The sequence below is a fragment of the Manduca sexta genome, chromosome 23 (genome assembly GCF_014839805.1).
Source record: "Manduca sexta isolate Smith_Timp_Sample1 chromosome 23, JHU_Msex_v1.0, whole genome shotgun sequence".
Taxonomy (NCBI): Eukaryota; Metazoa; Arthropoda; class Insecta; order Lepidoptera; family Sphingidae; genus Manduca; species Manduca sexta.
Window position 1 is genome coordinate 11,514,593 of NC_051137.1, and position 27,677 is coordinate 11,542,269.

At 33.2% G+C, this 27,677-nt stretch overlaps 1 protein-coding gene across 2 annotated transcripts; it reads left to right on the forward strand.

Moving 5' to 3' along the window:
• Positions 1 to 111: 111 nt before the first annotated feature.
• Positions 112 to 27,677, forward strand: LOC115456287 (sodium-coupled monocarboxylate transporter 1). Of its 2 annotated transcripts, XM_037441899.1 has the most exons (14): positions 112 to 205; positions 294 to 574; positions 6,321 to 6,537; positions 7,000 to 7,159; positions 8,945 to 9,010; positions 13,998 to 14,049; positions 15,930 to 15,997; positions 17,693 to 17,847; positions 18,300 to 18,440; positions 20,353 to 20,577; positions 21,106 to 21,287; positions 21,695 to 21,939; positions 22,275 to 22,547; positions 23,218 to 23,247. In XM_037441899.1, the coding sequence occupies exons 3-14, from the start codon at positions 6,338 to 6,340 to the stop codon at positions 23,245 to 23,247; spliced, it is 1,797 nt and encodes a 598-aa protein (XP_037297796.1). In that variant the 5' UTR covers positions 112 to 205; positions 294 to 574; positions 6,321 to 6,337. The 2 variants fall into 2 exon arrangements, with proteins under 2 accessions (XP_037297796.1, XP_037297797.1); XM_037441900.1 differs by having other exon boundaries at positions 112 to 574; positions 23,218 to 27,677.

Genomic DNA, 27,677 nt, shown 5'->3' on the forward strand with positions numbered 1-27,677 from the left:
TTGCGGATGCCGATAAAGCAGTAATTTAGTTTCATATCCTTACACCAGATGGTGTTAGTTAGACACACGTGTTGAATCTGCACATGCTTTATAAACAATCTGTGGCGCGTTTTCGCGACAGACAGCTGTCAATGTGCACGTCACAAAAAATCTTGTTCGATAAGTATTCAACTGGATGACTGTATAAAAACGATCTATGCAATAGGTAGTACTCGAAGAGACACGCATCGGTGACATCGTTTTCGTTTCTTTCAAAGCATCCCGATGAATAAACGCGTGTGAATTTTTTCCAGATATCTTCCGGGTGTCACTGTTGGGACTGGATTTGTGGAATGACATTGACATATAAGTGCGCGGGAATTTCGACTGACTTGTTCATGAATTTGTGGGTTTTAGTAGAGCAGTGTTATGTTGAAGCTATGTTGGGTGAAAGTAAATTGTAAGATTTAGTGTAGCATCTGTGACGTATTCGTTGCCAGTATATCATATGCCCTCGCGCAAATGTCATATATGCGAAGAATTTATTTCCGCACAAACTGGTCTGTTACATTTTCAAGGATTTGTTGATATAAAGGTAAACACTGTGGCTACTTTTATAATATTCTAATTGTTATTTTTTCCGGAGATTGTTCGTTATGGTCTAATAAATCATTAAGTTAAGTTTTTGTCGAGTGCACTGTGAAAATATTGCAATAGTTCATATATTATGTGAATAATAATTTCGCATTACCATTATAAAATCTTAACATTGCCGTGCAGATGGATAAAATTAGATATATTCGGTATTATAAATGTATAATACTATTTTTATTTGTTATCCAAAATATATATAGCGTTTTCCTTATTTAGATTGTATTCATTGTTTAAGGTTACTGTAGTTTATACTTTTAATTACCTATTTTAGAAATAGGTACTCATAATATGGTTGCGAGTCCAATTTATTTTATCAAAGCAATTGTCGACACTTTAGATAGAGTTCGTTAGTGCGTTATTGCAAAATTAGGGTTATCTAAGTTTATTGAAAGATTTTCTGTATTGAATTATAATATAATTTAAATTGTTTTTTTTTTGCATTATGATTTTGCTATTATAATATGAGTTATGAAATCCACTAAGTACACTCGTGTTTATGACACACATATATAGAATTTAATCAATTTTGTTATCTTTATAGTGGGTTTATATTGCGAACACGAAAACCATTTTGCATTTCTCTTGAGTGTAAATGCGTTTCAGTAGGTGTTTTATTTTAAGAATAATATGCAAGTCAAAAGCAATAGAAATTTATTAACCTCGTCTAACTGCTCATTGTTTACATTCCAGCCAATAGAGACAGTAATAAAATATAGAATCACGTAACCTATAATCTACGCTTGCGCCCCGGTAGGGTAGACAGAATGAATAGTACAATATACTCATTATTCGTCGATCTTATATACTTCCCATTATGTGCTGAAAGCTAGTAATTTCCCTTAACTTTACCACATATACAATTCAACACCGGAAAACTTGCATATGTTTTTTGAATCGAAAGCTCTGACAATTCATATTTACTCGTAATAAGTGCACGAAAGCTTAGTTCAGAATGAAACGAACGGTCGAGAAGTAGGTCCGCAGGTTCAAAACCCAAGCGTTCGCTTTAACGGTGAAGAAAAACATTATTAACATTATTATTACCTACGTAGCTGCGAATTCTCCATAAGAAATTAGAATATGTGAAGTCTGTTAACGAGAATTAGACTGCTTATTAGGACTAAAGCCTAAAACCTTCTCAGTAGTAGAGGAGGCCCGTGCTCAGTAGTAGGCAGTATATAATATAAGGCTGCCATTATTATGGTATTATTACGTGTATATCGGGCATAGTGCAGCTTAAGTGACGAGAAAAACCACATAAAGATTGATACTATACTAAACCTATGATTGATAATGCTATTTATTTGTCACGCAATACTATTTTATCCCTGAAGATAAGTATACCCAGGGATCGCCCCAAAAACTTCTGTTGTTATTCAGCTGCAGTGTACTGCCATTAGTCCATAAAGCGATATTATTTTTATTTTAGAAAAAGTATGTATGATCGTGATATTAAAACCAAGCTTATTAAGTAAAGATTAATTAAAAAAGCGATAATTACTTCCATGAAGTAAATATCCTTACGATTTCAGTGTGTAAAATATTGAAATGTATTTGCTGTTCATTCAGCTGGCAGAACTATACTTAATATGCTAAGGAATTACGGATATGAACCGTTTACACTTGGATCCGATCCAATATATCATAACATCCCGCACACATAAAATTGCTGTGCATTATTGTGTGAACTTGGCTTTAGCCCGCGACTTCGCCCTTGTAAAAGTTTTCACAATAAAAAGTATTCTAAAGTATTAAAGAATAACGTAGTCTCCTTTAAATGCAAAAATTGGAAATAGCCGCAATAGTTTTAAGGATTAGCTTTACAATGAATTATCATTATTGATTATTAACTTTAATTGGAACGGTATTCTCGGACTTGGAGTACCCGATCTATATTACCAAGTTTAATTAGCCCTTGTCTTAATCTTTAAAATAGAACTACACTGAGCAGATAGAATATTATAGAAAACAGCAATAATATATTTAGGATTGTTTGCTTTGTTTAACAACTGTCTGGGCATGTAGTATTATCCAACACTACGCGTAAAGCGCGGCGTCTGCGGTTAAGCAATATTTGGCACGAGCACATTAACTGACCGCATAGATTATATCTAAATTTTCCATGCCACGAAGAGGTAGGTAAACCATGAGTTGGGGTTGATATTAAAGATAGATTTGTCACGCAATGTTACGCAGCTGTTTAAGAGATAGTTTGGGACCTTTGGTTATATGTTTATGAAGGCTTTATTGAGGACAAAAACGTATCTTTCGAAAAGTCGAAATGTATCCCTCTATGGTATACAAGTAGAAATGTTGTACGAACTCATCTATTCTAGCACTAGAAAAGTCATCTGGCGTCCAGAATTCAAATTTCAAACGTATACAAATACAATTTTTTTTCTCGCGGCCCTGCCCGGACCTGGAGTGGATCTGGGTTTGCGATAAAATATAATAAAAATGTCCCATGTCCTCAGATATTCAAGCTTGCTTCGTGCCTAGTTCTATTGAAATAGATTTACAAACTTAATCTTAAAAACTGAGAATTCCACGGAATTACTTTCGAATTGATCATAATTGCTGATGATACCTGAAGTACTGTGTAGTGTGTACCCTGTTAAATATCGTAATATTTTGCTTTACTAGTGATAGGATATTTGCAACCCAGCATAGTGGCCCATGTAAGTGTGTTGCACTCCGGGATCAGCCTGTTTATATCCGGTTTCGAGTAAGCCGGCGGTATTGTCCCGACTGGATAGGAATAATCAATCGAAAGTATATTGACGTCATGCCACTCACCATCAGGTATTAGAGTCACTTCGCCGCAATCGTGTAAACAATAATGTATAAAACATATAAATTATAAAATTATCTGTATTATGTAATAATTTTATGAAGCATGTTTTATGGTTGTATTACTCATCATAAATATATAAGATCACAATTATCGCTCGAATTATTTATTAAAGCGGTAATTGATGACGTAATCATGATATGTTATCAAGTTGTGCTTTCTCCTCGTATCCAACTCCAATGTTGGGTCGTTGCAAACAATTTTAAGTATTTTGGATAATATATTTGAAAAAGGTTTTACAATCCGCCTGTCTGTCTTTGAACTTATTTAGAGCATTAAATCTCGGGAAAATAGTTTATAAAATTGCATTAAGTAGTTATTGCACCATCTGAAAATAGAATAAAAGACTTTTCGGTTCATAGCCTATGTATAAAGCATATACGCCATTACATTTAAAAGGAGATATTATTATAATTTATAATGGTGTTAAAACAAGGCGAACCTGTTACAAAAACGGTCTACAATAATTTTTCGTTTACCACTTTTTTTATTAAACTCAATGTTTTATGACAATCAAGGCAAAAATATACCTAATTGGGATTAATGAATTGTTTATTTATTACTTTGCAGGGTATTTATACCCAAAGTTTCTCCGTCAAATAATAATTATAATACTACCTAAGGACACATCTAGGATTTCCTTTGATCTATTGATTGAACTGTTATTCCTCGACGATGTTTATTATCTTAATGTGGAAAATATTTTGATAAAACAGATGAAGGTTGAAAATTCCTAAAAGAGGATAAGTACTTAGTATTTTACCGATAGACTAATTGTAGGACTCTTGACCTAAGTGTTCCGCAATATATTTATTAAAAATGTATGTGATCTAAAATGTAACGGAAAAATAAAGTTCAAATGGCCGCAATATAAATAAGTTATAATGCTTTGAAATTTGGTGGAAGAATTCTGTAACCCAGGACTTCTATTGTTTAAACTCTTTTACCGCGTTTTAATAAATGTCTTATTGTATCTCTGCATTTCGGAACAAAACTAGCTTATATTAATAGAAAGTTAAAGTGCCATCACAGTCGGATTTTTAATTTGTTGAGAACAGACTGTTATTCACACACTTTAAACAAACTCTTGTATTTTATTTAAAAAAACACCTTTTTAAACATTGCACAATAGACATAGATAAAGGATATTTGGAAACAAAATTTTAATTAAGTAGGTAGATAATTTATATTATTTGAAATGATTTTGAGATAGTTTTTTTATAACATTTTATTACTGTAATCTTGCGTTGGTAAAATTCTTTTGATGGCTGTTTTAATGAACGATCCAATTCTTTCTTCGATCTGTCACGAGATTTTTTTTTCCAATCGAAATAAGTAATTTATAAGCGTGTCAATAAAAATGACGCTCTGAGTTGTTCATTCTACTTATTGTTCTTTTATTGAAAACGGCGGTATGTACAATTCAAAACAAATACCAACGAACTAACACGATAAGGTATAAAACCTGTACTAATGTTTGCTTGAAGGAATAACATTGTACGATCAGCAACAAAAGTCGATGAACAGATACTAATTTACAAAACACCTGAACATTGAAACGGACCATAAATCACTTACCAAAGAAGAGTACAGATTAAGGTTATCATTTCAATATGGATACCCAAGGAAAGAATTGGCTGAAAAAATATGAAAAAGAAACTGACGTTTACGTTGAATCCTTCGAAGAGAATCTCCTGCCAGAATAATTTTGAATTTACATATTTGTTCTTTACACCGGCCAGTGTTCTATAAAATAGGATGTTTAAAATGTAACCTATTCCTATTAATGTTATAATATTACTTACTAAAGTATTATGATGTTTTGTCCATACTTAAAAATGTATAATTCGGGTTATTAACTTCAATATATACTATTATATAAATCTGAAGAGTATGTTTGTTTGAATGCGCTAAACTCAGGAACTGCTTAACCGATTTTGAAAATATTTCACTAATAGGAAGCTACATTACTCTTAAGCGCTATACGCTACTTTCTATCCCGGGTAAATATAAAGCAAGACTTTAGTCCTTGAAAAACTTTTTCACGCAGGCGGAGTAGCGAGCCAAAGCTAGTATGTTATAAAATAACAATTTAATTGATATTCTGGACTGTTGGAAAAAAAAGCTTGTATATAAAACAAAGAATTTGCTAATTTCAGCCACATTTGTATTTATTACAGATCATAAAAAATTGCTAGTAATGTTTAGCAGTGAATGGTTTGACGGCGTTCAGCTACTTTTGTAGTTCAATTATTTCAAGTTGTTTTGTATTTAAATTAATCAGTAACTTATGGTAAATGATAATGATAAGGAAATATTGGAAACAAATTATGTTCAACGACTTCTGTTGCTGACTGTACGATCCAAGATTTCAATGATCATGATGCGCTTAATGATTGAAATATTTTTAATTAATCACTCGATAATGTTGTATTGTTATATAAATTATGCCAAATTTGACAATGGTTTAAAGAAAGGTGAAACTATTTTATAAATTTAAAGAAAAGCAATCCCACATTACTCATAATTCATAGAAATTATAGACACACTTACGCTTTTTATCTCCGAAGGAGTAGGCAGAAGTGCAACGAGTGCACCCATTTTTCGCTATCGATGTACAGGATGTTTTTTCAAAGAGTATCCATATTTTTTTTATTACATTCAAAAGATATAATGTACTACGTACAATAAGTAAAATATACGTCAATGTGTTCCAATATGTTCATTCAGTCCCAAGATATGATGATATTTGATATGGTATAGGCTCCTTGCCTATACTATATCAAAGCAAAAAAGCAAGTATCATATAAACCCAAATATATTTATGTTGTTTCAGATAAAATAACACTTAAGATGGGGTTTAATATGAAAGAAGGTGGGTTCGGGGTGAGTGATTACGTGGCGTTCGGGATCCTCTGCGCCGCTTCCTGCACAGGCGGGCTGTGGTACAGCGCAGTCGGCTCGCGAACCAAGGCGGTAGTGGATGTTAAAGACTACCTCCTAGGAGGAAGGTCCATGTCTACATTTCCAGTAGCAATGTCACTTATAGCCAGGTAAGATTGGTGACTTATGTATGCTATTGCGTATAAAACATGTTATTGTATACAGGGTGGATTTTTGAGTTGTGGCAGTAAGCGCAGCCTTAGCCTTAACCTAACCCTAACCGCTGTTGCGATAAACAAACTTTCTTAAGAGGCAAATTGGGATCAAATTTTTATAGAGGGATTTACATTGTTTCTGGAATAAATACCTGTTGTTTATTCTATAGTTCTATAATAGATATTTATTATTATGTCTCATTTAGGTTAGTCATTATTATATTGAGACTATGTTATTCGTTATGCTATAATTATTTCACTATGTATGATAACTCTGATATCTCGCTTTAAATCTGCTTTTTTTAGCCAAGTCTATTTCAGTACATTATTTATAAATAACATCTTGCTAGTTTCTTTTTAAAAATGACGAGCCACTACCGGGGGATAAAAGGCGTGAATGAATTCCTTTTCCCGCAGTTACGTATCCGGCGTAACAATCCTAGGAACCCCTGCGGAGATCTACAACTACGGCACACAATACTGGTTGGTGATCTTCGGAGTGAGTCTCAGTTGTGTCGTGGTGGCTACGGTGTATCTGCCAGTCTTCTGTACTCTTAGATTGTCCTCGTCGTATGAAGTGAGTTCCTGTTTTGCTAGAATCATTTGTATAGGTAATTTCATCCACGAAGACGCGCCTCACCTCCTATACAGCGGGGGTGTTGCGAGGTGTTGCGGGGCAAGGGGACTGAGCCAAGCAATTTCCCCGACGCTATCCAGTGTAGTGTGCGTGTGCACTTATGCTGCTCAGGCACACTGTCAGCGGTTAGCGAAAGTAGTGGGGCGCGTCTTCGTGGATGAAATTGTCTATATTATTAATGTTTGTAGATACTGTTGTATTTTTTTTGTAGCTGAATAGCTTGTTATCTTATAGTCTTTCATTCAAATTCAAAATTTCAAACCACATTTACACATGGACTTCAATCGAAACATTTGTTTTCCTTTATTTAAACAAAGATAATCCTTTGAAGTTAACATGAGTGAGTGAAAAATGATGTTCACTGCAACACAAAATTTTGAAATAAACATTAATAGATAAAACAATAAACGCAGCAATAATTTGGATTCGTATATTGTAATGTACCAAATCTTAGATCGTTTTATATAAACATTTCGTTTCATTATCATTTTGATTTGCCGGCACACTTTAACAATGAAAACCTGTTCTCTCTTTTAATTGGCAAATAATACTTGCAATAAATCTATAAACTAGGCCTTAATAAGAAGACGTTCCGATTTATAAAACAAAGACCCATTCATAGTAGTGAGTAATAAAATAGAAATCAGTTTTGACGTGCGGTCGCATAATTTATCTTAGATTATATCTACCGATTTTATCACTAGAGTACTCAGTCATATAGACATGAATACATTGAGTACCGACGCGATTAGTGGACTTTGGTCTCTAGTATTAAACGTTTAAGGACAAAGTTATGTTCACATTTTCAATATAAATTTTATCACACTTTAAACATAATTTGTTTTTGCTCAAATTCAAATGTTATAAAAGAGAATTTATTCCTTAATTTAAATTGACCTAGGTTTTGTGATCAAAAAAATTCATTTCGAAAATGTAATATTTAACCTTATCATGTCTTTGTAGGTTATTATGTAGATTTATTGTGTATAGAATTTTTTACTTTGTATTTTGTTTTAGCCTGTAATGAGATCTCGTAGACGAATATTATCGCTTGCATAAAACTGAACGTAATTATAACGTGTGATCAAAATATTTGCGTTTAAATTTTGAGCGATGCCTCTCTAAATGATTTTGGTAATTGTTGTAAGTCTAATTTATTTAAATATTACAGGGAATTTAAGCAATGGGAGATATCTTTTTTGAATTTAGATAAATATTTTAGACCACGAAACATTATTCTTAGATATAAATGGTCAGAATAAATCAATCTGTAGACATGTCACCTTTATCCTGATTGAAGCATATTCCCTATGGATCCGACGGTTAAGACCATTTAAAAGAATCGGCCTATAAACGATCTATGGAAACTATAGAAAATATTCACACCCAGATATTATTTACAGTCTGTCGTTATATTCTCGTGTTGCTATAAAATTATGATCATTTATGTTGTAGTAGCTTTTGCTCGCGGCTTTGCCTACGTGAACGAGTTTTCCGGGAAAAAACGCCCGTCGCGCTTTATATTTTTCCGGGATAGAAAGTACCCTATAACCTTCCCAAGGTCTTAAACTACCTACGTACCAAATTTCATTAAAATCGGTTCAGTAGATTTTGAAAAAATCGATAATATACATACAGATTGAAAAGGGGAATTTGTTTATTAATGTGCATAGATACGTAAATTTACCAAAGATCAATTACTTAATAAAATATTTTCTGTTTCAGTATCTAGAGTTAAGATTTAACCGCCACGTGAGAGCCGTCGCCTCGATTTTGTTCTTGTTGGACGAGGTAAGTCATTGCTCGTTTTATTACTTTCCGTCAATTGTTTGCATGTGAAAACAGAAAATTTATTGCCGTATACATAAAAAAGTAACAGACTTTTAATTGGATTTGTTATTTTTTTTATTTCTATTAATATTGTTACAACGAAATTGAATATTCATAAAATATTCTTAAGTAAATATAATGCCTTTCAAACTAATTTCCAAGCAAATGGGGGTAAAACTAAAACATCTTGCTTGAAGTCATTAAATATACTAACGTACATTTTATTCTCTCTCTCTTTCTTCTTCAGCCTAAATTTTCATCCAATGTTGAGTGTAGGCCTCTTGCAATGGATGCACATTCTATTAAATAGGGTACCGGATTCATTTTTGTTCTATACTATTATCGAATAGTTACATAATATAAATTATAACACAGAAGGAATTATTGAAATCCGGTAAAAAATCAACAAGTTATAAGTCTTTGAATTTCGGTGGAAGGGGTAATTAACAAGAAACAGAAAAGAGACGAAATACCCACATGTGACGTCATCGGGAATTACGACGCGTGCGAAAGAAAGAGATGAAGCGATATCCCCACATCGCGCCCACTTCTGCACACTACAATATTTTAAATATGAATTACTCGCTCATTTTTTAATCAATATTTATACAGTTTTCGCAGGAGTGCTTCTTTTTCGTATTATTAACCATTACATGTAGAATAATGTATAAAATCAAGCATAGGCCGGTCCGCTATTATATCAAATCCTTATTCTCTTTAAAGAATGTACTTATTGCTTATCGACACGCCCGTCATTCACACGCATCTGTAACTTGCATTTAAAATGATTTCGGCTGTAAAAGATTAGATATTACGGATTTCCTACTTTGCGTGCGTTGAGATTATTGATAACAAATGTCCGGGAGGCAATATATACATGTCTCCCCTTGTGACATAAAATAATGCAACATTTTATAACTAATCAACCAAGAATTCATTTTAATATGGGCTCATTTTTCAATCGTCAGATAGATGTAATCTGAAGTTTAAAATACAATCATTGAGTTAAATGTACTACATACAACAACTAAAGAGAATACAACTAAAGAGTTTTAAGATTATATAGAGCGGACATGTGCAAAATTGTCATACAAAAATTGTGCGTTCATGTGATAGTTACTCAAATCTACTGTATTATGGCAAAAAATCAATGTAAAATACTTCATATTTTTTCTATGTCATGATTTGCGCGTTTCAATGCGCTTTATTAGCATATTTTCTGTTTTTTTATTTATCTAAGGACGCTGGGAAATCTTGTCACATGGACATTTCAAATAAGACAATGACTTATTACCAATTGGTAATAACTTTTGGAGCACAATTTGGTCCCGATGTTCGGTCTATAACTAACTAAACTGGAGAAAATTAAAATATTAAAGCCGCGATAAAATCCGAAAAATAGTTAAATTTTAATAACTAAACTGTTTAATGTCTTTGAATACAACATGAGTTAATTAAAAATAAGAGTACATATTAATAACATTGTTCAGTTTTCCTACTTTCACATTCAGTTTGGTTATCGAACGTACTTTAACGAATAAATTATATCTCATGTTGGAAAAATCAGCCCAGTATGATATTCCTTTATTGACGTGCTGTAATTAAAACAATTTTAATGAGCCGTCCTAGTAGAACGTTCGTATAAGGACAAATCATTATATACTTCCTGTGTTGTTAACGCATTGTTAGAAATCACATGTCCAAGAACAATCCGTTAAATAATTATAAGTTGTTCAGTATTAGTTGTATGCTGAGATGCAATTACATTATAATAGGGGATTTACTGAGGCGAATTAAGAAGTAATCACGACTTGAAGTAATAATAAATCTTAAATATTTCCGTTATAGTGGAAAATATAACGAAAAATAGTGGAAAACATAGAGGTGTCAGTGCGGTGACATTTTATTTTAGTAACATCAGTGAAGATATTATAGTAATGAAATTACAAACATTTTTATACTTATGCCTGATTTGCCGCTATTTTCAATAAATGAACCCAATTTTTTTTTATCTATCTCAAAAGTGGACCAATCAAAATAAAGTGTTTTTGTGACATTCTTGCAAATTACTTATTTTGATTGGTTTATTCTCAGAATTGGATTGAATATTGAGATTGGTATCCTTTATTCAAATGAGCTGTTAGATCCAGGATTCCAATCTTAATCTAAAATCAAATCCCGAGTATGGTCCAACCAAAATAATTGATTTGTGAGTATGATAAAAAATCTTCTTTGTGATTGGTCAATTTTCGCCATCGCTCGAAAGAAAGGGTTATGATCCTTTATTCAAATCGGCAGTCAGCTGTTAGCCCTAAGAAGGTCGGCATGACGTATGTTAACTAGTTTAATTAGGTACTTTAAAAGTTGATATGGATTTTGTTTATTTTATCTATTGTAGACAATTTTGGAAATATATATCGTTATGGAGGTATACCGTTTCCAACGCTACATTATAGAATACCTATATATGTAGTTGGTTTGTGTGTAATTTTTAACGTGTAATATGACTGATAGTGCGTGTCTAGTTTGGTGACGTAAGAAAATCGATGGCGACAACATTTAATTAGTACCATTTCGATAATAAACCACAAGCAATCTATGTTTACATTGAATAAATTACGCGAATTTGTTTAGGCTTTAAAAAAATACACCAGTTTTATTTTTTAAACCATTTGCGAACCTCTAAGGAAGCAGTATGTTTTGACATTTAATTGAATCGGTCAGCGTATTAAATAGTACCTAGACAACTTTTTTAATTTAACGTCATGCGTTTTCGTGTTGTTTTAGTGGTCTCCATGGCTGTTTAATCAGCAATTCATATTACTATGCAGTAGGTCGTTAGCTCCACGCGCGATGGACTTTGCACACCGTCCGTCGATTTGTTGTAAAGAAAATCAACATCAATTGTCAGTCAGATTGCCGGAACTCGCGTTCAGTATTTATCCACTCTACTAGATCTATGTGTGTGTCGTAGAACAACGAGTTCACATATCAACTATGACGTTATTGAAATAAATCGTAAATTTACGTAATAAATATTTTAGCTACGTCAATTGTAATAAGTAAGAAGTTTTTAGGATATATTTAAAAGAAGTTACAGAGTTGCTCAAAATGGCAATATGTCAAAATCTATGGTACATTTCATTTTAAGATTTCAAATTATGCAACAGCACATACGAACGGACACATGTGCAATAGTAGCGATTAATTACAATGTCTCTAATGACTAATGCTATTTCTATTTTATATACGCACAAACTTAAAAATACATTATTATTGTATGAATTGTGAAATAAGATGGTACCTATTAACTTTAAGATATTGTGGAATCAGGCAATTTTATAAAATGGATAATGTATAATTAATCGGTCTTGTAACATTTTAACAAAAATTGGCTCCAGATCAAAAAACTGTAAGGTGCGTTGATTAATTACTTTTAGTCTCCGTGGTGCTAATACAATCTCAATATTATGATAGATCTATGCATACGCTCAATATTATTCTTTAAAAAAAGTTCAAAGAGACCCATCGGTTAATTTGGCCGAATATTTGTTTTCAGAATGTAGTTTTGCTAAAGTAATTATGTGTGATATATTTAGTTTTCGTGTCATTTTGTTATTTATTGATATCTACAGTGTAAGTCAAATGCATTGTGCGGTACACGTCCAGCGGTATTTACATACTTGCATAATAATACTGTAAATAAGTTTGTTCGTTGCATAAATTACGTAATCTAGTATTACAACGATTTTTAAACTCAATAATTTCACAGTAACTTTTGATAATTACACAAAAATTGTTTGTGACTTAATTACAAAATAAATAATTAAATATATTGTTTAAATCAAATATATCATTCGTTAAACAGCTGATGGGTTATGAAAGAAATATCTTTCAAGCTACGTCAATGATCGTACACATGTATAATTTTTTTTTATCCAACACTATTTTTAACACGACGTATTCATTGTCGAACAAGGTTACTTGGTCATCAATGTGTACTTTGATCGCAACAATTCGCGAGGCGACGGTGTAAACAGAACAATGATCACGATCGTCAATTGGTTATTTGATGGAAACAGTTTGTGGTTGTACGTGATACTTGCGCGTAACTGCCGCGAATGTTGAAGTATAGTATGATAATGGATCTTCTAAACAGATAATTATTTTCCAAGGGAGTATTTTTCATGTATATGGCATATAAACAACTTTTCTGTCAGTTTTGGTGATAATAAGCGGTGTTGTCAATGATCCCTATGCTGCAATTATGGTTTCCGAAACATTCTAATAATAATATCAGCCTTGTATGATATACTGTTCCATTGTTGGCCTCCCCTACTATTGAGAGGGATTAGGCCTCAGCCCACCACGCTGGCCTAGTGTAGATTGGTAGTCTTCACACACCCTCGAAAATTCCTACAGAGCATTTCTCAGGTATGCAGGTTTCCTCACGATGTTTTCCTTCACCGTTAGAGCAAGCAATAATTCACAAAGAATACACACATAATTTTTTCAGAAAAGTTAGAGGTGTGTGCCCTTGGGATTTGAACCTGCGGGTATTTATCTCGGCAGTCCGTTCCACAACCAACTAGGTTATCGCTGCTTATGAAACTTGCTAATAGTACGTTAACTAAAAAACGGATATAGCCTAGTTGGGAATGGAATAGACTGCCGAGATGTTCTCTATAAAAAAATCGAGGGTGCAAGTCCGTCAACCGATACTAAGCAAGCGTGGTGGAATGGCCTAAAACCTTTCAGTAGTAGACGAGGAGCGTCCCCTGCATTGGGACAGTATATATTACTATTATTATTCTATGTAATCAGATTATTCTTCAAACACTGTTTAATAATGTACCCCAAAATTGTTCGGATATTAAAAGACATGGCTAGTAATTGTCAAATGGACTTGGCATTGATGAAAGCTTTTGATCTTGTATATCTATTACAGGTACTGTTCCTGCCAATGGTGGTATATGTTCCAGCATTAGCGTTTAACCAATGTAAGTTCATACACTTTTAGAGCAACAAATAATTGTAAACAATTAATATAAAATTTATGTATGGCTCGCGGTTCCAAGTAAAGAATTATTATGAACATTACCGGTCAAAAAGTATCTTATTTGGTAATCTAAGACATATTCTATTTGTATTTAAAAGTAAATCCATATCCGTTCAGCGGTTTCTGAGTTTACTTTGTTAGAAATTGTACCGGACAGCCATACATCGCAAACTATCGTTCTATGCGCAAGAGCATTATTTTTTATTTCATAATGTTATTAACCGTTGTAGGTAGGTAGAGTTGATGAAAGAAGGCTGCCACGGTCAATCATCTTCGAACTCACTGGACCGACGGCTTGTGGCGTAATATGTAAACGTCGCGGAATGGTTTTCCAACGCATTGAATAATAAAGCAGACCATAGGCAAACATATTATTATATTAATATTATAAAGAAGAAAATATTGCAAGTTTGTTCGTTCGTTTGGAGGGGCTAATCTCTGGAACTACTAAATCTATTTTGAAAATTCTTCCAATAATAGGATCTACATTACGCCTAAGAACCATATAGACTACCTTTTATCCTCGGAACATATTTATCCTAAAAAAAAAAATTGCGCTAAAGCCACGGGCTAAAACTAGTCTTTAATAAACCAGATTTACTGCACTAAGTACACTTGGTGTGTGTGTGTGTGTGTGTGTGTGTGAGTAAATTCGATATATTATGTGGATACCTTTAGTTTTTGTGTTATTTAATCCGATAAAGGGCCTAGGAAATCGTTGGATGCGGAACGCTTCCAATAGGTTGGTTTGGGAATTTCAAGAGGTTTATGGACAGTAGTGGACATTCTGAAGCCGATAATGATAAAAGTTATGTTAAATCTTATGTATTAGAATTATGTCATAATAATTGTTAAAATGCTTTTTCTGTCATTTATGGGCAGTAACCCCACTGCACCTGACGGTAAGTGGAGTGGAGTTCTGACTGACGAAGATGAGATTTTACAGATCTGATAAAATCCATATAATGTAATGATAATATTGGATTGTTATGGAAAAAAAAATAAACGCGACATACATAATAAATATAATTAAAACTTACTGAATACTTATTGGTAAAAGACATGACTTGAATTTTAAATGTTGAGTAATATTCTATTTAGACTTAGATTGGCACGTGAGATAAAGATAACAATGTATTGTATATTTTTTGTGAATTATCCATGTAATAGCTGAATGATTTTTGGTGTTTATTATTGGGCTTTACTCTGGAAATTTTCCTTAAAAACAAACACACATCATGGCTTTTATTTTCATAGGGAGAGGCAGAAAACTGAAGCACCCACTTTTCCCTAATTGCGTCCCATGATGTGTTAGCGTGAGCTCATATGGTAAATCTATCGCCAAATTTGACACTCAGGGCTGATGCTTATCTGAAGTTTTCCATCAAAAATATTTTTGTTTTTTTTTTTTTTTTAACGTTGGAATGAGCGTCATTTTATTTAATTTTAAATCTAAATAAACTAGTTTTTGAAACAGATGACATCACATAATTTTTTTAATCAAAAGTACACAATAGAATATAGCTTCAAGTGTTGTAAATCCGCATTTTACATTGTCCGTGAGGCTTTGCGTCAATGTTAATGATAGTTGTTGAACAATATTACACATTTATGCAAAGAACGCAACTTTTTACAATGAATAGTACATATCACTAATTAGTTGAAGTTACGGTCAGAAGACAATTTTATGTATATTAAATTTATCAAAAATATTCGGTTTTTAGAATCTAACAGAAAGTTCGATCAAAATCCGGTTAAAATTATGATTTGCTACCCAATTTTTTATTTTGTTTTTTTATTTGTTTTTTTTTTCAACTGCAGTGACTGGTGCCAGTGTGTTTGTCGTGGGTGGCTCTATGGTTGCAATATGCGGGCTTTACACAGTATTGGTAAGTTTATTATGAATAATATTATATAAAGCTGAAGACTTTGTTTGTTTGAACAACCTAATCTCAGGAGCTACTGCTTCGAATTGAAAAAATATTTTGTGTTGATGGCCCTTTTATCAAGGAAGGCTATATAACATTACGCTATGGCCAATAGAAGCGGAGCATCAATGAAAAATGTAACTAAAACGGGGAAAAATTAATCCATCTGAGAGCTTCCGCTGCGTGCGCTGTGTAAACGATTAAAGTTACGCAACAATTGCGTAATTGTTAAAAAATATAATAATAATAAAACCAAATGCCACGCTGCATCTCTCTGAATGCGATAAAATCCAAAAATCATCCAAGGGATTTCGTTGAAATTTGATATATAGAAATAGTTTGACAATCTGAAAACATCGCACTCTTAATAAAATAATGACCTATTACAAAATTGTTAGTTTGTGGCAATCGTCGAAAAACTAATTTCTGTTTGCGACCTTTTAGTTTTTCCCTTATTTTCATTCTATAGGTTTCATTTTTTACCTATCTTTAATAAGCTCAATTTTATAGCAACTTCAAAAAAAAGGTAGCAAACAGAAATTGGTTTTTCGACGACTGCCGCAAATTAACAATTTTGAAATAGGTCATTATTTTATTAAGAGTCGACATATATATGTAGGTATAGTTAGACTTTTCCCGGAAAAGTCTTTTACGCGGGCAAGGCCGCGAACAAATGCTAGTTATCTATAACAATATTGGACGTGGATGTTTGGAGGATTTTATATAAAACTAGTTTTTGTTCATTGATTTATTATGCATTTAGATTACAGTATTATGGCAATGAGTATTTATTATTAGAATTTACTATGGGGAGATAAGATTATCTTATACCATGGACGTCACAACTCACGGCATTCAGATAGCATGGTGACAATATAGATGTATGCTCGCTGCAATATACATACTTATCAGAAAATGTAATAATAAGAATGTTAAGTATGATATCATACGGAATAGCAATAAATTTAAAAAAAAAATGATAAAATTATTACTGTAGGATTGTCCAGAAATTTACATTAACATACGTCATATAATAAATACCTAAAATAACTGAATAAATCATTACCGTAGGACATAGGATTGACTAAAATTAAAGTTAATTACAAAATGTCACTATATCAAAATTGACTTTAGATGGTTATCAAATAAAATGATAAATATTCTTCACGGTTTGACTACGCATAGAACCTGTTATTATGCCTTATGCTATCCATTGACAATTAATTATTATGAAAGGCATAGGTACGTGAGAAATATTTAAATATTATCTCTAACGGCAGCGTGTGTTATATAACTCACTATTGGCATGCGAAAGGTTACCGCCATTGTAGAACATCTTTTCATAATATTTCCTCATTCCACCATGCATAAGAATAACATAGATACTAACAACATTTTTCTAGCAACTTTCCTTATAAATTTATTGAATTTAAAACAATCCAAATACATCTTCTATTATTTTTAGATTACATATAAAACTTTGTAATAAATGTCTATATTTACTTATTAAAATAATAATATAATCCAAGTGTTATTTTTCATGGAAATTTTGCGCATAATCAATAACAAATTATACCAAATACCCTTTTAACTTCTTCACAAATATACTCATTGAGTATCATTATATATTATAGCTATTTCGATACATTATCTTAGGGTGGTCTTCGAGCGGTAGTATGGACGGACTCGGTACAAACCATGATAATGTTTATCGGTGTGGTGCTGATCGCTGCGGCGGGCACCATCGCCGTCGGCGGAGTGAAGGTGGTCATCGACATAGCCAGCTCGGCGGGCAGGCTTGAATTAACCAAGTAAGTGAGATTAGTGGACTTAGCATCACGCTTTTTTTCTTTGCAGGTAGGTAGTGGTATATAATACCCATATATCGTCGGTTTTGTAAGCTCCTACGTAAAGGGGTAGTAATATTAATAAAGATTCTATTTTTTAGTTTAAATGTTTAGTAGGCCTTAGTATAAAAATGAACAAGATTGATAAAAAATACAATCTATATTATGTCCGGGCTTTGCATAAAGAGTATTAATTCCCAATTATGTAAGTCTGTATGTTTCAATATTATATTTTCGAAATTACATTAGAACGCAACGAGAAGAAAAAATTGCACAGGCATTTAATTGCTACCTGTGTAAAATCTAAACGTATTTTATATAGTATTCAAACATAACTAGGAAGAATTGAAAATTACACTCAATTCATTTCTTGTTCGTAATAATAATTAGATATATCATTATTAATCTTCCTTTAGCTGGAGTTTTTGTCCATACGAGCGGCAGACCGGTTGGGGCGCAATCGTCGGAGGTTTCTTGTATTGGACGTGTTTCAACTCCGTCAACCAAACTATGGTGCAGCGATACATCGCCTTGCCTACTAAAAGGAAGGCTATTACGTGGGTATAATATTTAATTATTCTAGATAGGCTTGAAAAAATGTCGCTTGCGTTAAGATCATTTACGAGAAAAATGTCCCATTTTGTACTTTTCGAAGTTCAAACCCTTTATTATGTTAATCCATATGATTTTTGTGTGTGCTGATTTTATTATAATCTTTTCGGCGGTTGTACGCGTTTATTTTGAACATATATTCAATATCTACAAAGTTTCAAATTTAGAATATTAAGCGATATTTTAAATATTATAATTTGGTTCTTTAATGGACTGTTAAAATAAAATCCTAAAATTTATAAGAAAATGGCATGAAAGTAATGTGTCGAAGTATTAACGGTAAGGTTCAGCATTTAGCATTCTTAATGGAGATAATTCCGAAAATTATAATAATAAATAAATAGTAAAGATGATGGTAATGATACAGTTATCATTAGAAGTAATTTGGTAGTAAAGTTAAATCCGAAGTTCGTCGTTTCTTTATTTCAAACCGACGTTTCGATGTTCGTTTTTCGAAGCTGACACACAGAAAACATAGAACGAATACATAGCATAAAAAAACGTCCAATCAGTGGTACCTTTTACACAAGTTAACAACTCATTACTCAATAGTTAATATTTGACTACACATTACTTCACCATGGACAAGATAAATATTATTTTAACCATGTAGAAAAATATATTCTGGGAAAAGTGTTAGTACACAATCTATGGTGATAAAACGATGTGTGTAAAATAATCAATCACTACAGCACAAGGTTAAAACAAATTTAGTAAACGCAAATTACATAACTTGAAGGTGAATGTCAAGTTTATTTTAAACCGCAGCCAAAATACTTGTATTAATTCTGCAATCTTGGAATAGTACCAGAATGGTTGTTTATTTTTCTTTATAACATTAAAAAGTCATTCGAGTTTAATTTTGTAGGCGGGTACATTCGTCGTCATGTGTGATTTGCATAGCTAAAGTCTATCGATCAATTTTGCTACTACATAGTTGTCGCATTCTTAAAGCTGTTGTAGCATTCTCTATGACGGTTTTACTTTGAGTTACTTTAATTATAATATCGTTGGCTCACTTACAAGGTCCTATATGTTTTTTTACTGAAATTGCAAAAATAATATTTATAATTTTCATGCTGGTAAAAAATGATTAAAACCTTATTGTTCCCACTTTGTTTATGTTTTGGTATTATTGGAAATCTTCACTAAAAAAAAATTAGAAACTTGGTGATATAGTATATAAATCAATTATATCATGGAACCTTGTCATAGTCAGCCAGAAATATACAATTATGATGTTATTGTCTTAGTTTGTGGGCATTCATGAGTACCATTGCATCGTTCAATTCGCCACCAGTATATTATATTTAGCCCTCGTTTATAATATTGACCAGTAGCTATACGGCGTTAGAATTAATATCGGTATAATTTGGTGAACCCTCTTGTATTATCTTGGGAAGTAGCTATACTGTACTCGACTTAAATGATCATCATATCACTTCCTATAATCATCAATGGCAAAAGGTCCATATAACTCGATTCCTGCCGGCTTCCCGTTATGTAGAATTTCTGTAGAATCGTAATTATCATTAGAACGATTTGCAGACCTCATTTATGCACATTAGTATCTAGGAAGTACCTATACTGTACTAGAATTAAATGTTATCTAATGTAGATCAAGAAGACAACCACCCCAGTCTCTACAATCATCATTGGCGAAGGGTCCATATAACCCAACAGGGAAGCCGACAGGAATACCTGTCGGCTTCCCTTTATGTAGAATTTCTGTAGCATCTAATTATTATCCGAACGATTTGCAAATCGCATTTATGCATATTAGTGCCTATGTATATGTTGTGTTCCCTTTCGGAAAATGTCACTTTTCGCTACTAAATCGTAATAATACAATTTCAGCGCGTTAGGTATATTTTGCATCGGCGCAATATTCGCGATATCTCTGTGCGTGTGGTGCGGCCTGTCCGCCTTCGCGGCGTGGATCTCTGGCGGCTGCAGTCCAGGCGCAGCACCGTTGGTGGACGATAGACTGCTGCCCGCCTTCGTCACGTACGTGGCCAGGGTCCAGCACTTGCCTGGACTCGCTGGCGTGTTCCTGGCTGGTGTGTTTGGAGCTGGACTTAGGTGAGTTGAGATTAAGCTTACTATCTCTGTCATTTGCCATGATGCAAGCAAAATGCTTGTCAGAAACCACGTCACTAATATGTTCACAAGCGAACAAGGTACAGTCAGCCACCAAAGTATCTAAACAAATCTAAAATTCCAAATCGTCTTTAAATTTTTGTGTCCTTAACAACAGTCTTTCTTCCTTCTTTAAATTAAACATCAAAAGGTTTAATTGATTTTAAATAAAAAAAATATATGTATTTCGGTGTAAGTTAAATGTATAGAAGCGGTTTGAAGTTTCCGATTCGTTCAGCTACTTTTGTGGCTGACTGTATAGGTGTTACTAAAACATAAAGTTCATAACACATTTTGATTACACAAGTCTCTCAAATATTTATTTAGAAGAGGCTTTATTAGTTGTCTCTACTTAACATTAAATTATCCACAGTGTGAAATCTACATATCACGCAATTTTTGACAAAACTAGGTTACTTTTATTAGTAAGAGTATAGTAATATTACTTGAACTAATACCTTTTTTTCCTAGTTCGTTATCAGCGGTGTTGAATGCCTGTGCGCTGGTGGCGATAGAAGACATCCTCCGAAGCTGGCTGCGTTTAAAGTTGAAGCCGTTGCTTGAAGGCTTGCTGGCGAGACTCGTCACCGGCTTGCTTGCAGTTATATCCGTTTTAATGCTAATTGTTATCGCAAAACTGGGCGGTGTTCTTGGTAAGTGCAGCAAGTTGGTCAAACACTTAAACATCAAGTAGTATGTAGTAAGAAGTACGTTGGATCATAAATAAGTGTCAAGCATTGTCCAAAGACAATGGTCGTTGGCGCGTTGTCGTGCGCTTTTTTAATTAATTATAAAATTGTGATAGTCTCAATAATTAAAAGATTCAGTACAATATTGGTGCTAGTGATTTATTTTTCCATATACACAACAAGCATTATCATGAAATTTAGCTTTTTAATGATCTATAACTTAATAGGAAGGCATACTTCTCAATAGGAAGGCATAGATAACGGCCTGCGGTTTTAAATAAAGTTTAAATGAATTTATAGAATAATTTTAGTTTTAAGGATAGTTAGGGTATTTATATAGAACTCTTGTAAATTTTCAAAAATCCTCGTAGGTGTAGCAACAGCGTTATCAGCTATAGCAGCGAGTACCACGTGCGGTATCTTCACGCTGGGCATGGCGTGCTGGTGGGTGGGGCCCAAGGGTGCTATAGCGGGCGGCATCGCGGGGGCGCTTGTGGCCGGCACCACGTCCATGGGCACCCAGGCGGCTGCAGCTAAAGGGTTGAGGGCACCCCCTCTCAACATCACAATGGAGTGCGCCAGGAATGGCTCCTTTGTTTCAGTCACTGACAAATTGGTTAGTGTTGTAGTTATATCATAATTTTTTTTTGCAGCTTGTTTCCTATAAAAGACTTTAATAATATTATAATATCAGCCCTGTATTATATACTTTCCCACTGTTGGTCACGGGCCTCCTCTGCTACTGAGAGGGAGGTCTGTCTATAAAAGACTATTACTTGTCAACATATTGCAATTAATTTTGTCTCATAAGTCTTCCACCTGCTAATAAAAGCGGAGATAAAAAATCTTGGTACTTTTAACAGGTCTAAAAATAGTCTTGAATTTTTCAAAATAAGTTTTCATAAAAAGCCTTACTTTAGAGAAACTACTTTTTCTTTCTGTAATCAACAGGACCCGGAGACAATATTCCCGCTGTTCCGGATCTCGTACCACTGGATAGCTCCGCTAGGCCTCGCCGCCACCCTCGTGACGGGAGCGCTGGTCGGCTGGTTGTTCGACAACAAGCAGGCGATCAAGATGGACGCGGAGCTGTTCACGCCGGTGATATGGAAGTGGCTGCCGAAGGAGGCGCACGACAACATCGGCGAGACGCGGCGCGCGCGCGCACGCGCAGACGAGCCGCCGCCGCACGCCACGCCGCTCATACTCGCCAGGGCCGATAAGGTACGGTTTGGGCATGTTTTTTAACCGACTTAAAAAAAAAGGACGAGGTTATCAATTTGACGTGTATTTTTTTTATAACAATGGTTAATATTTTTGTGGAAATTAATAAAGAGCACTATAGTTTTGGTATGATTATCGTAGAATTATATCACGAAACTTGCGTCTTATTACAAAAAACATTTAGGGCCCAGTTCTGACTTTATGTTTCATTATATTGTTTCATGATTATCTTACTTCTTATTCTTATTAATATTATAAATGCAACAGTTTGTGAAAATGTTCGGATGTTTGCATGTTTGGATATATTTTTAGAAGTAAACTCATCTACAGCTGAACACATTTGAATGAAATTTGACCAAGCTTTATACATTTTTATATGAAATAATTCTTTTTTTTATCTGATTTTTTAAATAGATGTCGCTAGCGTTGTACAGATATCGCTTTGACTCTGTGATTAGGGGCTTTTGTAAAAGCGAAGTCTTTTAACATCGGCAAAGCCGCGAGCAATAACTAGTATGCAAATAAATATTAATATGCGAAATAACTAACACTAAAAGAATTTCGAAAATAGGAACTAATAAACTTAAATTTCGACGCCTGCATGAATTCTCAGAGCATATACACACGCCATTGCCGCTGCTTTTATATTTAAAATGTGTTAATTTTTTAGATTGAACTTAACGGCGAGGCCACAAGATGAGGTGAGGAGGGGATAGTAATGAATTTTTTAGAGGAAACGTTGTGATTGAAAGCTTGTGACAAGGATTCTAGTCACAAGGACATAATATGGTGATCGTGTACACTAAAACATGTGAAGGAAAACTTGCAAGATGGAAGGAAAACTTATTTATAAAATTGAATTTCGCAATACTCTATATTTGGTTTAATTTGTTAATACTGAAATGTTTCCCTCTCAGATTATAAGTCAATTTCCGCATACCTTGTAATTATTTTTAATAATGCTTTTTACAGGTTGACAGTAAAATTGTAAACATATTGTCTAAAAAACAATATGCTGAAGTAGTCATGTTAATACAAAGTGTTGTTCAAATGAACACCGATTAAACTGTGAAATAATTAATTATAATTGCAAATATTGGCACACGTCCGTTTGATGTTCATTTGTATTTGCTTTATAATTTTGGTTATAGTGAGTCAAATTACTCTCTAACAAAAAGCGGTTATGTCGTTAATAAAGTTTGTTAATGTTATTTATATAAAACATAATTTAAATATTGAATACTACATTGTTACTACTAAAGCATATTTTCATTACCAGAAAGCACAAATAATTTTTGCAACGCCATGTTTGTAAAATGGTAAGTAAATACGTTTCCAAAGAAGTCTAGTGCGAGTCCGAATCGGAGTGATTTTCTCACAGTAGGGACCAATTGATTTGTTTGCGGTTGTTGTAAAATATTGTTGGATATTGTTTTTCGAAGTCCAGAATGCGTTTGTTGCATATTTTATGATTGTAACAATAAATGTATATTTTGGTATTGTGAAGGCGACACAGGGAAAGATTTATTGGGTCCAATTCGTTATAGGTTGGATGTTCTTGTGTAAATAAAGTTTATATCTTTAAAGAGCGGACAGTTATCGATGCTGTGATATCGATTGTTGCAATCGATTCTATCGATAAAGAGTATATTTCATTTCATTCACGAAGACGCGCCCCACCACCTTTTGAGCGGGGTGTCGCGGGGTAAGGGGATTGATTCAAGCATCAACCTCGACGCTATCCATCGTAGTGTGCGTGTGCACGCATACTTCTCACGCACACTGTCAGTGATTAGAGAAAGTAGTGGGGCGCGTCTTCGTCGATGAAATTATTTATTAATATTCGAATTGTTTGATTGTGAGCAAATTCTAATTAAAGGCCACCAGAATACATATTCAACTGTGACAATAATGTCTAGGTGCTAGGATCGTGCCTTATTTCCTACGTTTATAGGAGAATAATATCGGTGAAATTCTAATAATACGTAAACCCAATAAGTACTTTAATATTACAATACTGTGTGTGCTATTTTTACATCAAATACAAGAAGCCGAGTCAAAGAAGAAAGATATATTTGATGTAAAGCCTGCATACATAAGACATTGAAAACAATGTATAAGATGTACATGTATTGTTTTAAATAAAGCATTTCATTCAGCAAACGCCAATCAACTAAAAAGCTCAAAGGTACGACGCATTGTTAGAATTTCAGTGATAATGAATATAATTGTGTATTTGTTTAAATTTTGTAGTATTAAATTGTACTTACATAAAATGTAGAATTAATGTTGTTAATTTAGTATATTCTGTAGAGTGTAGATTATTTAATATTCCGTATTTATTAATACCCGTATGTTGATTTAATATTATAAATTCGTTATATTTAAGTTTCTTTAATATATTTATTTAATTATTTCTTAATAAACATTTCTCATACAGGCAGCTCTCCAACGCGATATAATTATATGTTTTTTTTAAGTAATTTAAAGCGATTTTTTGGCCATATTAACAGCAAATTCTTCAAAACTGCATTCTTACAGTGCAATGTAAACATTAAATATATTATAGTGCTTTGTTGTAGAAAAGTATTTATTACTAAAGTATTGTTAAGTATTTAAAATTTTAAAACGGTGAAGGGCTGAGTTACTCGAATTTTATTCAAGAACGCGTAAAAATATTTTATGAATGTAGTTTAGTATTATTTGTAAATATTTATTATGTATCTAGTTATATCTACATCACTTACTGTAAATGTATCTAATGATATATGAAATGATCGTTGTATTATATATTATGGATTAAAAATCTGTAATGAATTATGTACCGTCATACAATGGTATAAATTAGAAATTCAATTTTCCGTAACTTTATCATATAAGTTGTGGCTAAAAACTAACATCGGGTAAACAAAAATACTTCACCTATAAATTCATGGCTAATTTTGTTGATAAAGGCTTTGTTTTAATTTACACATAGGTATATTTATTGGGTTTCTTATGAAAACAGAACACGCTGTACCTTATCGTAAAAATATTATTCAACCAGTTTGTTCAATACTATTTTACTTTCATGGATTTTTATTAATAATTTTTGATTTTGTAAACAATACAACCAGTATTGGAAATCATTTTTGCAATAATATGCTGTAGTTTCTAGTGGCGAAGGGTGAAATTTTTCTAAAGGAGAGCGAAATGTAGGTTACTAATAATAATCCGATTTTAGGCCACTGTGCTATAGATACTAATTATTCATTAGCTAATAATATCATTTATTTTAATAGTTTGTTTACATATATTACGAAAGTGAAGCCGGTAGGAATCCGCTCATATGGACCCTTCACCACTGGTACTTTGCAAATACTCACCAACTAATAACTATGGACTCCACAGTATGCTTAATATTTATTTTAATAGTTTGCTTACATATATTACGAAAGAGAAGCCGGTAGGAATTGCTTTTATGGACTCTACGCCACTGGTACTTTGCAAATACTCACCATCTAATAACTATGGAGTCCACAGTACGCTTAATATTTATTTTAATAGTTTGTTTACATTTATAACGAAAGGGAAGCCGGTAGGAATCCGCTTATATGGACCCTTCACCACTGGTATTTTGCAAATACTCACCATCTAATAACTATGGAGTCCACAGTACGCTTAATATTTATTTTAATAGTTTGTTTACATATATAACGAAAGGGAAGCCGGTAGGAATCCGCTTATATGGACCCTTCACCACTGGTATTTTGCAAATACTCACCAACTAATAACTATGGAGTCCACAGTACGCTTAATATTTATTTTAATAGTTTGTTTACATTTATAACGAAAGGGAAGCCGGTAGGAATCCGCTTATATGGACCCTTCACCACTGGTATTTTGCAAATACTCACCATCTAATAACTATGGAGTCCACAGTACGCTTAATATTTATTTTAATAGTTTGTTTACATATATAACGAAAGGGAAGCCGGTAGGAATCCGCTTATATGGACCCTTCACCACTGGTATTTTGCAAATACTCACCAACTAATAACTATGGAGTCCACAGTACGCTTAATATTTATTTTAATAGTTTGTTTACATTTATAACGAAAGGGAAGCCGGTAGGAATCCGCTTATATGGACCCTTCACCACTGGTATTTTGCAAATACTCACCATCTAATAACTATGGAGTCCACAGTACGCTTAATATTTATTTTAATAGTTTGTTTACATATATAACGAAAGGGAAGCCGGTAGGAATCCGCTTATATGGACCCTTCACCACTGGTATTTTGCAAATACTCACCAACTAATAACTATGGAGTCCACAGTACGCTTAATATTTATTTTAATAGTTTGTTTACATTTATAACGAAAGGGAAGCCGGTAGGAATCCGCTTATATGGACCCTTCACCACTGGTATTTTGCAAATACTCACCATCTAATAACTATGGAGTCCACAGTACGCTTAATATTTATTTTAATAGTTTGTTTACAAATATTACGAAAGGGAAGCCGTTATAAATCGCTTATATGGACCCTTCGTCACTCGTACTTTGCAAATACTCACTAACTAATGGAATCCATAGTACGCTGGTACCATGTTCTGTACTGAAGCTACATGGAGAGCGAGCATTGTCACTCGCTGTCACACCATTAGCACCCTCAATACATTTTAGTGTTTCATCACCTCGAATATGACTTACATTTTTTTTGCTAAGGTCATATGCTTATTTTTACGTACATATTTATAGAAAGTAATAAATTATTTGTGAAATGTATTGCAATAATGAATTACTGAAATGAATGTTAAATATTGTTGTACATATTAGGGGAAGCATGATAACAATGTATTATTTCTATATAGATTTATTGTATGACATAAACCTATATAATAGGTACCTGAAGCTATAAATTCATTATACATATATAGATATAACATTGGTGATGAATGTTTTACAAATGGCTGTTAATAGGAATTACAATAACGGCAACTGGCTGCAATTCATATTCAGATGTCGTGTACAAATGGGGAATTATTTCAATGACGTGCCACGATTCCGTCTTGATAAAGTTTGGAAAGTTATAAAATTGCGTGGAATTGTAAGAAGACAAAAATAAAGGTTTTGTCACATTTAAA